General features: G+C 39.1%; 1 protein-coding gene across 2 annotated transcripts in view; it reads right to left on the bottom strand.

Annotated features, from left to right (window-relative positions):
* Window positions 1–669: 669 nt before the first annotated feature.
* LOC138612753 (synaptic vesicle glycoprotein 2B-like) overlaps window positions 670–11,282 on the bottom strand; it is a 51,930-nt gene continuing 41,317 nt past the window's right edge. For both annotated transcript variants that reach the window (XM_069686166.1, XM_069686164.1), the window contains exons 9-15: window positions 10,050–10,138; window positions 9,801–9,876; window positions 9,596–9,684; window positions 7,934–8,067; window positions 4,647–4,847; window positions 4,299–4,458; window positions 670–3,050 (exon numbers count right to left, since the gene is read on the bottom strand). In XM_069686166.1, the coding sequence (XP_069542267.1) occupies window positions 2,867–3,050; window positions 4,299–4,458; window positions 4,647–4,847; window positions 7,934–8,067; window positions 9,596–9,684; window positions 9,801–9,876; window positions 10,050–10,138 (933 nt within the window). In that variant the 3' untranslated portion in view covers window positions 670–2,866. The remainder of the gene's footprint in view (window positions 3,051–4,298; window positions 4,459–4,646; window positions 4,848–7,933; window positions 8,068–9,595; window positions 9,685–9,800; window positions 9,877–10,049; window positions 10,139–11,282) is intronic.

Below are 11,282 nucleotides of genomic sequence, written 5' to 3'. Positions count from 1 at the left end.
AAATGTGTGTTAGCTAAAACACTGAATATTTTATTGCATCTTCATGAAATCCTTTATCAATGGGTGGTGCAGTGGTTAGCGCTGTCACCTCAAAGTTGGTTTCTGGTTCGAATCCCAGTTCAGACATAGTGGGCCTTTCTGTGTAGAGTTTGCATGTTCTCTCTGTGCATGCGTGGGCTCCCTCTGGATACTCCGGCTTCCTCCCACAGTCCAAAGACATGCTCGTCAGGTTAATTGGTGTATATAGATATGAGTGTGAGCGCTGTTGCCTCACAGCTAGAGGGTTCCTAGTTCGAACCCTTGTTTGGATGAAGAGGGCCTTTCCGTGTGGAGTTTGCATGTTCTCCCTGTGCATGCGTGGGTTCCCTCCGGGTACTCCGGCTTCCTCCCACAGTCCAAAGACATGCTTGTCAGGTTAATTGGTGACTCTAAATTGCCCGTATGAGTGGGTGTGAGCATGAAACGTTGTCGGTGTCTATGTGTCAGCCCTGTGACTGACTGGCAGATCGGTGTAACCCCACCTCTCGCCCAATGACAGCTGGGATAGGCTCCAGCCCCCCCGCGACCCTGAACAGCATAAGCGTTATAGCTAATGGATGGATGGATGCAATTGCTGTCTAAATGCAGCTGGCTAAGTGATGCATGTAATCAGAAACATCTAGACAAGTGTTAGTGCTTTGATGAACTCATTTTATTTGTCCGATTTGTCACAGCCACAAATACATACAGTAACAAATCAAAATGATATCAAACAAAACATTTTGCACACAAGGAATGCTCCTCCATCAATAAAAAGAAATGTGATGATTTAAAAAAAAAAAACAAATAACAAAAATATGGCTTTTTATTTCTGCTTCACAGCAATGTCAGACACACACAACAGGTCCAAATCAATAAAGACATGAATCACTTAAAAGACGCACTGTATTCTCAAGCCATTTCAATGCTGCTATATAAACCATGGTTATACTGTCACACAAACAAAAACACCCCAGCCCAATGAAGTTCTAGTTCTGATTGATGATTGGAGAAATTATCTTACACATTCTCTCTCTCAGTGGCCCCATGCTTCAAATTATGACTATTTAGGTTCCCTTCTTGCAGGTGTTGGCAAACCATTTGTTTTTGGTCTATAATGTTCTCGTGACATAGATGACATGCTTCAATTGTAGACGCTTTAGACCCTCTGTTTGCTTTCATGTGATTTTTAAATTAACTTTATCTAAGAAAAGAACATATTGGCAAACATTGCAGGCAGTGACTTAGATTAAAGGACACATTATACCATTAACTTTATTAAAGGGATTTGCTGACATGTCATGCTGTTAATTGATACGGCTTAAGAATGTTATTTTGCATGTACTGTATCCATTGGTACCAAAAATATCTCGCTTCCCCAACTCTAACCAATACTTCCATGTTGTTTAAGACAGAATCGATGGTCATGCACAACAATTAAAGCCCTCAACGCCACTGTTTTGTTCTCTTTTTATTTCCCTAAACCACCTAAACTCTCTACACTGGTAAAAGAAATATCACTGAAACAGCTGATGAATGTGTATCCTATGAAAAGACAGCCAGGAGTTTTTAGTCCTGCATTCAGACAGAAGACATTTTCAGCTTCAGCAGCCAAAGTTTGATCAAAGCAAAGCAAACGACAGCACAGGAAGGAAGAAGTGAAGATCTCTGGTGAGAGACAGAACATCCTCAGCTCAAACAAGAATAGTCTCTTTGGAAGACGTAGTAGCTTCTCAATGGTGACACAATATCCGATCTGTAAACCCAACCAGTGGTATTTATATCTGTGTCAAAGTCCTGCAGTTTCTTTATGTGATACAAAACACAGTCAGACTACTTTAAACTTACACATTATGTTAGACACATTGAAACATAGCCAAGAGAAAACATTGGACAAACATGCAATCATTTACACAACCAATCGCAGCACAAAACCATCTGTAGTACAGGAAATACATTTTCAATGACAAACTGCAAGAAAAATGATAACAAACCCTCCATGCAGACACCGGTACTGAAGCTGGTTTAGGGTAAAGATTTGCTTTTGAGAGTGTTGATAAAAAAGTAGGGGTAAAGCGTCAGTGGTGGAAGTGGCAGAGTAAAGGGTCAGGGGCATAAAGCGTCAAAAACTACGGAAGCCCTGTGAGGCAAGTGAAAAAACATCTGTGAAACAGGTGGGGACACGAAAGTTTTGCCAGGAGAAGATAAAAGTTTTACTTGGGTTATTTCTCTCTTATTTTTCTTTTCATTTGTCACAACGTGTGAGAAAAAGTCAAAAATTTAAGCTGTTATTTGCTTAAATTCATTAAATTAAAAAAAATTAAATTAAAATTAAAAAGGTGCCAATCACAAAAGCAACCGGCTAATTTCTGACATGGTTCCTCATCATGCATGGACAGACGGACACGAAGCAGATGATATGATGAGCAGTTAAATTATGTGATTTAAGCCTTACATTGAATTTATACAAAAATAACAATGTTCCTCACTCACATCATCATCCTATGGTTAGTAAATCCAGTGTGTTTTAAGAGATTCTTTGCATCATTGAAGGGTCCCACTCCCACTCTCAAAACTTGTGTTTACCTAAATTCTCTAAACCACCATTATTAGTGCAAAGACCCCTCCCCCTCTCGGATACCTGTACAACATGAAAATGGTTCAAATGAAAAAAATAAAATAAAAATAGAGCGACATTTAACATTTATTTAGTGTACGTTGTTTCCATTCTTGCTTTCTTTGAAAATGCAGAGTGAAGTTAAAATCCATTCAAACAACTTCCAATAGCAGGCAGATATGTTTTGGCCTCCTTCCACTTCTGAATCCCACTCTTGGATCTCTAATGACCTCACTGGAGGATTTTCTCTCGCGTGTCGGGTAGTTTTAGGGCCACCAGGCCGCCACACACCAGCGCACAGAAGGACAGCAGGATGGGGATGGCTTTGGTGATGCCCACAAAGCTGGCAAAGATAGAGCTGCCCAGCACCGCGGCAAGCTTACACAGAGCATTTAGCACGCCAAACGCTGTGGCCCTGAGAGACAGAGACAAGACACTGGCTTTAGAAGACCTATTAACAAAAACCTAAACTTATTATCACCAGTATTTTCAATTTTAAAGATACAGAAACTGCAACACTTCATTGGCATTGAAGGGAATCCATGAAGCCAGTTTAATTTCTATTTACCAGAAATGACTTTGTTACTGGTGAATTCTTGATGCAAGCCAGAGTTAGACTGTACTTGGACCAATACTATTCCCTTTATATACTGTATGCTTCCTCTGGTTAGTATTATAGGAAATTATTTATAATGATACATTGTCATGCAGATGATACCCAATTATAATTATCAATGAGGCCAGATAAAACCAACTCAAAGCACACATTAAGGACATAAAGACATGGATGGCCTGCCATTATCTGCTACTGAACCCAGACAAAACTGATGTTATTGTGCATGGCCCTACCCTTGTTGGCATGACTCTGGCCTCCAGCACCACAATAAGGAGATATCTTTGATCAGGACATGTCCGTCAGCTCCCATAGTAAACACATACTGCCTTTTTTCACCTACTTAGCATCACAAAATCAGGCACATCCTGTCTCAAAAGGATGCAGAAAAACAAGTCCTTACATCTGTTAAGTCTGGATGACTAAAACTCCTTATTATCAGGCCACCCAAACAGGTCTCTACAGACTCTAAATCTAGTCCAAAATGCTGCAGCACATCATATTTCTTCCATATTAGCTTCTCTGCATTGGCTTCCTGTGAAATTAAGAATAGAATTTAAAATCCTTCTTCTCACTTACAAAGCTCTTAATGGTCAGGCCCCCACCTTATCTTAAAGAGCTCATAGTGCCATATTACCCCTCTAGAACATTGCGCTCCCAGGATGCAGACTTGTTTGATGACTCCAAAAATAGAATTGGAGGCAGAGCGTTCAATTATCAGGTCTGGGTTTAAGAGGCAGACACCCTCTGTACTTTAAGAAGTAAGCTTAGAACTGCTAAAAGGGGCTGGCTCAGGATTGCCTTGGACAAGCCCCTAGTTATGCTGCTATAGGCTTGAACTGCTGGAGTACTTCCAATGATAGACTGAGCGCCACTATACCAAGTACTTTCTCGTGGTAGAATTGTTGGGTCTCAGTAAATACTATAATATAGAGTACTATCTAGACTTGAGCCATGTAAGTGTCATGCTATAACATTTGTTAGATGTGTCTTGACATGACTTAAAAAAAAAGGGAATGTCAACAAAGCTATAACAACACAGTACGATACCTTTTAGAGGCAGGGTACAGTTCCACGGTCACCACCTCGATGCCATTCCATGCAGCTACACTCACACCGCAGAACAGACACTGCAGGGCAATGATCGCTGCTTGGCTGAAGCTCAGGAACAGGAAGAAGGTACAGCCGGCTGAAATGAGCATGGAGCCACCTGAGGAGAGGAGATGGAATATCTTTATTGAATCTCATATTTATCGTCATGTATTGATCACGAACATTTAGGAATAGATGAAGACACATGAGCTACGTTAAAAGTTTGATATACTTTCAGACATTGCAATATCATGCCTGAAATGATATTCATATATAGAAATGAACGCCATCAGTTACAAACATTACCTATAATCTTGACCCTGCCAATCTTCTCCATGAACAGGGCCGAGATGATGTTGCCTGGCAACACAGCCAAACTGCCCAGGAAGCTGACCAAGTAAATGAGAACATCGTTCTCCTCAACAGTGTCTAGGTGGCAGCCATGTTTGTTGTGCTCAAAGGTGGTGTTCTCCATCCTACAGTCGACGAATTTCTCCTCCCAAAGGTCTACAACAAACATGAAAACATTAATACACGAGATGAAACTTATGGACTGGGTAAACTGTTGAGCCATGGACCTTTTCAGTGAAACATCTACCAAGATTAAAGCCTTCTCAGTTGCTATTTTCTACTCTCTACATCTTCCAGTATGTTACGATCAGATCATGACTTGGATCATTTTAAGTTGGACAATGAATGATTTGATGCTTGCTCTTGTAATTCAAAATAATGCTAATGTATAATTCTTTGTTTGTCTCATGCATCTCCACATGTCGGAAGGTGATCGGCAGGCATGTGACAAGGTCAGAGGCATCTTCTGACTGGTAATTGCAAGCAAAATATTTGCAAGTTCTGTTCAGTGCAGTAGTCCACCTAGACCAGGGCCTGTAGCCTAAGAGACTAAACCACAGATAGGCTTTTTAATGACCGGCGCACAAGATGATTCTGATCGGTATATGGAATTTACTGATCTTATGAAAGACACAGTCGGCTGGGAGGATCGATGAAAGGGGCCAAGTAAAGGTATCTAGACAAATTAATGAGCATAGTGTGTAAACTCCACAATGGCATGATGGGCAGCAATACTTTCTGTTCCATTCCCAACCACAAACAGGGAGAAGCAAGGCTTCCTAATACCAAGACACATGTAAAAGTCACATCATTGTTCACTTTTGGTTAACACAGGGCAAGAACGGCAGTGACCTAGAGTGTAGGGAAAGAGCATGTCGAGTGTTTTGCTAATGAAAGTTTAGCATCTACACGTCCCTAAGCTGGTAGAGAGTGTTACAAGCATTCCTCACTTCTGCTTGAGATCTCGCAGTAAAAGATGTGCTGGGAACCAACTCTAAACAATTCTTGGTAACTGGTCAGAATTGTCTTTTATTTTTTATGTGAAGGAGTAGCTTCTTTTTCAGTTATACGTATTTGAAGCTAGGGTGAAGCACAGGTATATTTTGCTAACCTGTTGATAGCTACTGTGAGGATAGATTACACCATACTTAATGTTCAAGTCCAGATACTTGTCATTAAAAACAATGGGGGACTATGTTGTCCAATGTTTCAGTATTTTGGTAAATGTTGTATCATTGTGTTAAAATTGTTAGCTAATGCTAACCACAGCTAATTGCCAGCACCTGTGAGTGGAAAAGCTGATAGCATGGTAAAGTGTTAACTTTTAAAGCAACTTTTAGTTTTAGTGGCATTCATACACTTTGTAGTATAAATACATTGTCATTAAACTGAGTTTGTTTAATTGACCTAAGTGATAAGTGATATTTAAATCATTGTGATGTTTAAGATGATTAAATTTACATTCATGTAAAAAATTAAACATTAAAATGATGTTCAAGAATTGGTTCAGGAACAGAAAGATAAACCCTTTACCTGTTAAAGCTAACATACCAATCGTGTTGTTATATTTTATCTCAGTTGTTGGTTATACATTATGACATATTCCAATCACAGATCAGGATTTAATGAGATCTCATTTTACAAACAGAAAGACAACAAAATAACTTATTCTGCTCTATGCGTGTAGTTTTCCTCTTTGAACTACCAGATTTACTCTGGAGGATCTGTAATGTTCTGTGTAACCTGTTTGTTTGTTTTAATTTGATCTGTGTTCACTTCCTGTTTTATTTTGTGTCCTGGTGCTTGTGTATCATGTCTAGTGTTACTTCCTGCCTTTGTTCAGTTTCCCGCCAGTTTTTTCCCTACACCTGTATCCCATTGGTAATTAGTCCAGCCTGTATATATACCCCTGTGTTTCCACTCACCCTCTGCCAGATTGTCATTGTCACCCTCGTGTGTTCATGTTTTCCAGCCTTGATATCATTGTGTTTGCTTGCCCGGTTTTTGAACCCTGTTTGGATTTCTGGATTTTGGTTTTTGTGGATTGCCCGTTTTGGATTGTTCTGCCCTTGCTGACTGATTTTCTGTGTATAACCTAAGAACGTTTTCAGTAAAGAGGTTTTCCTGCTACTGGATTTTTGTGTTCTGGATTTTTCCTCTGCATTTGAGTATCCTTGTTTTAGGATTGTTACAGGATCTATGGTGGCCTTATATAAGATCTGAAGAAGTCAGACTTGCTTGATTCACTCATAAGAACATGTGCACGCTATTACCCCTACCTGGATAGAAGTAATCATAGTCGTGGTGTAGTCAATACACACACAAGGACAAGGATCTGAACCCTTAGGAAACCAAACTCACTGATTTAAAGGAATATTTGAGTTGAAAGTTGTATTAGTTTAAGGCAGGGGCCCTCAAACATTTAGGGGCCAGGGACCCCTTACATTTCAATTTGAATCATGTTAATATCACTTGTATGCTTTAAAACAGCGGCTCATTTTATTCAAACTGCCTGTGGACTCAACCTGACAGCATTTTTACTTTTCAAATAATTGATCTTAAAATCTTTCAAAAATTAACAGTAAGACAAGACAGCCGCAGAATCAGTCAGTTACGACCTGAGTTAGTTGAGTGATTCATGACAGATTGACTTGATGTGTCACAATCATATCAGTTTCTATTGGCCCAAATCTAACGTGGGCGGGAGTAATGGACACAATATGCTTGTTTCATTGGCGCAAATGGTCTTCATCTGTAGACATGCAGTTTTTAATGATACAGCACAATTTCATAATTTATTATAATTTTAGGAATTTATAAATTTAGGTCCTAGGACCCCACATTGAGAACCACTGCTTTAAGGAGCTCTACTTAATGTTATTTATTTCTATCCAAATTACAGCCCTGTGTATATTTTGTGTTTGTTGTGAGGCACGTGTTCAACTCAACTTCTACTTCTCTTTGGAGTTATTCAAGTCAAACCAGTTGATGTTAGTAACTCTATTCTTGTCATTGGTTAGGAGTGCGGTTGCGACCCTTAACGAGCCATGTTATTAATATAACAATTAGATCATAGAAACCCATATTTCTGATATAAAAAATCATTTGAAAACTGGTCAGATTTGACCTGTGGACGACAGAAAATATTAACATACCCATCATTTAACCTCCAACCTGCATTCACTCTTATTTTCTGTACCAGTGCTGCAATTGTCTCCAACCCCTGCTCCAGCTGAACCTACCTGTGTTATAGAAGACAGTGGAACGGAAGGTGCAGTTCTCAAACACCGTGTCTGTGAACTTGATGTCCTCAAAGTGACAGTCTTCAAACAGTGAGTCCTCAAACTTCACTGACTTCATCTCTATATTGATGAACCTATGGGTATGGGATGGGCAGCACACACACAAACCGACAGTAATGGAGAAAACTCACTTATATTGTTGTGGCAGCACAGAATCAGACTGAGCAGAATGGGCTTAACTGTGGTACATCCAAGATGGCCACCACTGATAATGATCATACCTGTGGCAAAATTCAATGGAGGCCCTATTTATGTTCATGTGAGTTGAAAGTTAGAGCCCATTCTTTCTGCTTTAATTCTGCAAAATTCATATAAGTTTAATAATATACAGTAGTGTAACATACTGTATATCTGCACTGAAAACTTTTTATTGCAGAGGTGAAGTGTCTTTGAATAAACACCCCCTTATTTTGTTATGAAAGTCAGTCACAAGCCCAAGTTCCTCAGTTTCCTTCCAGGGCAAAAGGTGCAATCAGCTTGACAAGTCACCAGTGGCTGATTTTAGGACTTAAGGCATATGACCTGATTCGACCTCTGCCCACACAAGGCGGCATCAGAAATGTTATGCTCAGATGAGTTTTAAAACTTTGCACTTGGAGGAACTTAAACAAAATCAGGGGGTGTATCTTTACCAACTTCATCTAAAACCTCTGGCATATGCATGTACATAAACAAAGTATGTATTAGTATGTATGTAATTACTGTATATGGCATCTGAAAATAGTGATAAGCAATAGTGAAGCTTTCATAAACCTTTCAAGGTTTACTGTCTTCACGATGTAATTCAATAGTTTTCAGTTCTTTTCATTAGCATATGCAATTAAGTGATTACCTGTGGACATAATGCTAATGTTTTATGGACACATGCAACAAAACACTGCATGCAAAACTGCTTCAGACTCTCCATTATGGAGAATGAAATGACTGATAGACAAAGTATTTATGTTCACTGGGGTGAGTGTACAGAGATCCTTTTCCAAACAGTAAATGGAAAGTAGCATTGTCTTAGATTGAGGATGTGTATGCCTGTTTTCAAACTGCTCCCTGCTTCTTAAAGATAGGCGTGTCTGTATTGTTGTGCATAACGAAGGAGAGCTGAGCATGTTTAAGCACATACCTTAACATAAATAGATATATTTAATTCAACAACAAGACTAAGATTAAATAGTAAGCTCAGGAACTTGCTAGACTCCTAATGGAAGCCTTAGATAGAGAAAAATAGTGCCAAATCACAACCAAAGTCATCTCTATAAAGTAAAGAAATTTCATAAATATTCTGTTGTCTTTGCAGAGAGGACAAAAAGAACACTATTTTATGATGGCACAGCAGTGGTGGGTTATTAATATCAGCGCACCTGCTTGTGTTCAGTTGTGCTTGTATCAGAGAGAGGCTGAGGGGAGCTGATATTTTCTGTTGACGACTATCGTTTGGTCCTGTTTTGCTATAGATAGACAGAGATGTAGCTGATGTAAAGTAAAGGTGTTCTTTGTTTAAGAAGAAACTGCCGGAGCTGTATTTTCCATTGTACATATCGTGTTCAGTAGACCTATGTTGCCTTCAACAGTTGTTACTTTGTGTGACGTTGACACACTGAGACTTACTTATCACGGATGTACTCCCCTTCTTTATGGATCTGGTTCTCTAATGAAAAGTTAAAACAGAAGTTCTCCACTCGTTCTCTATGAAACACCTAAACAGAGAAAATCAGTTTTTTTGTGCACGTAATTTTAAAAATCACACGATTTCAAACATAGCAGTTGAGATGCAATAATGTTGCTGAGCTGGATGAATAGTTGTTGACCTTACCTTGACCTTGGACACGTACTCCTCATACTGAAGGTGTTTGATCATGTCAGGGAACCAAACAGACAGACCATAGTAACTGTGACAAAATGTAGATTGAGAGAAGACAAATCAATAAAGTTAAAAGTGCAGAAAACAACCAGAACAAAACGGCAATCGCCTACCGATTAATCTGAACATGCCTGGTTTAAAAAGGCTCATGTCGTCAATTGTTCTTACAAAAAACAACAAAAACCAACACTGTGAACTCACCTGAAAGCCATGCAGAACCAGATGATGGCCATGAAGAGTGTAGCAGACCTCAGCTCTGCAGACAAGAGAGACGCTATGTTCTTCAACACCTGGAGAAAACATGGATATACAGCTAAGAACCAAAAACCAAGGCCCTTGTGCTACAGGCTATATATTCTTTCTTCACACTGTTATTTCAAAATAAGGGTGTATTTTAAGGCCAGTTTGAAACCCTGTCAGTTTTAGCGATGGTACAAGACAAGACAGTGTATCGCAACTAATACTTTTCAATATTGTAGTGGCATAAAATATAAAAGGATGAAAGTGATTGTGAATAACTTGCGGCAGTTACATATGTTTTAAGATGGATAGGAAAATATACAAAACATAAGATTAAGTCATTAACTAGAGAAAGGAGATCTCCCCACTTTTGTCAGTTTTCATGTCTATTTTTAGAGCAGCCCCGTTTTAAGGAACTGCTGTCGACACTAATAAGCAGAGACAAGACTGACTAGAAAGGAAGAAAACAGACGCTTTATTTTGCGTTTGTTTATACGCTATGACAAAGCGTATGTATGACGACCTGGTATGGCAACGTGCTGGCATTTCACCAGGAAAGCGGCAAATGACAACGCTCAGTTACAAAGGTATATTATATTCTGTCCTACTCATTATTACCTTACCCAATATGAAAAGGTAACAGGGCACCTCATGTTGGAGTCAACTTATTGTCTGTATGTTTGGCAATCTATTAAGGTGTAGAGTTCAGGGTCGTAGCAAGCCTCTTAATCATGACGCTTTAGCCTCTTTAAGCTAATGGTTACCTCTTTTCTTCATGATGTGCCCAGCAACGTTAAAGTTGCGTTCCTGGTGTCAGTGTGGTTGAACTGAGTGCTTGTTTGATCTGCTAAGCTCTAAAATAATTGTACCCCAGCTCAATGAAGTGATATACTGTAGAATACCCCATGACCTAACCAAACATCTTGGACCCAGTGGCTGAGTCACTTTAGGAGCTAACGTTACTGTTAGCAACTAGCTAACAGTGCACTGCTCTGCTTGCTTTTGCTGTAAAATCTTTGAAAGGATGTTTCGTTTCTGTTTTCTGTTTATTTTATATTCTTTTTGTTTTAATTAGTCAACCATGTTGATTGTAAAAATGTCATAAGCTACTATAATGCACTTTACTTTTTTGTATTCTTGTTTGTTTTTATGCATAAACAAAGTCAATAAAAGAATAAAGTTTAAAAAATCTTT

This window comes from Semicossyphus pulcher, unplaced genomic scaffold (genome assembly GCF_022749685.1).
Source record: "Semicossyphus pulcher isolate SPU_LCO1_2020_fin unplaced genomic scaffold, fSemPul1.0.p SCAF_8, whole genome shotgun sequence".
Taxonomy (NCBI): Eukaryota; Metazoa; Chordata; class Actinopteri; order Labriformes; family Labridae; genus Semicossyphus; species Semicossyphus pulcher.
This window is presented reverse-complemented; position numbering and strand designations above follow the sequence as displayed.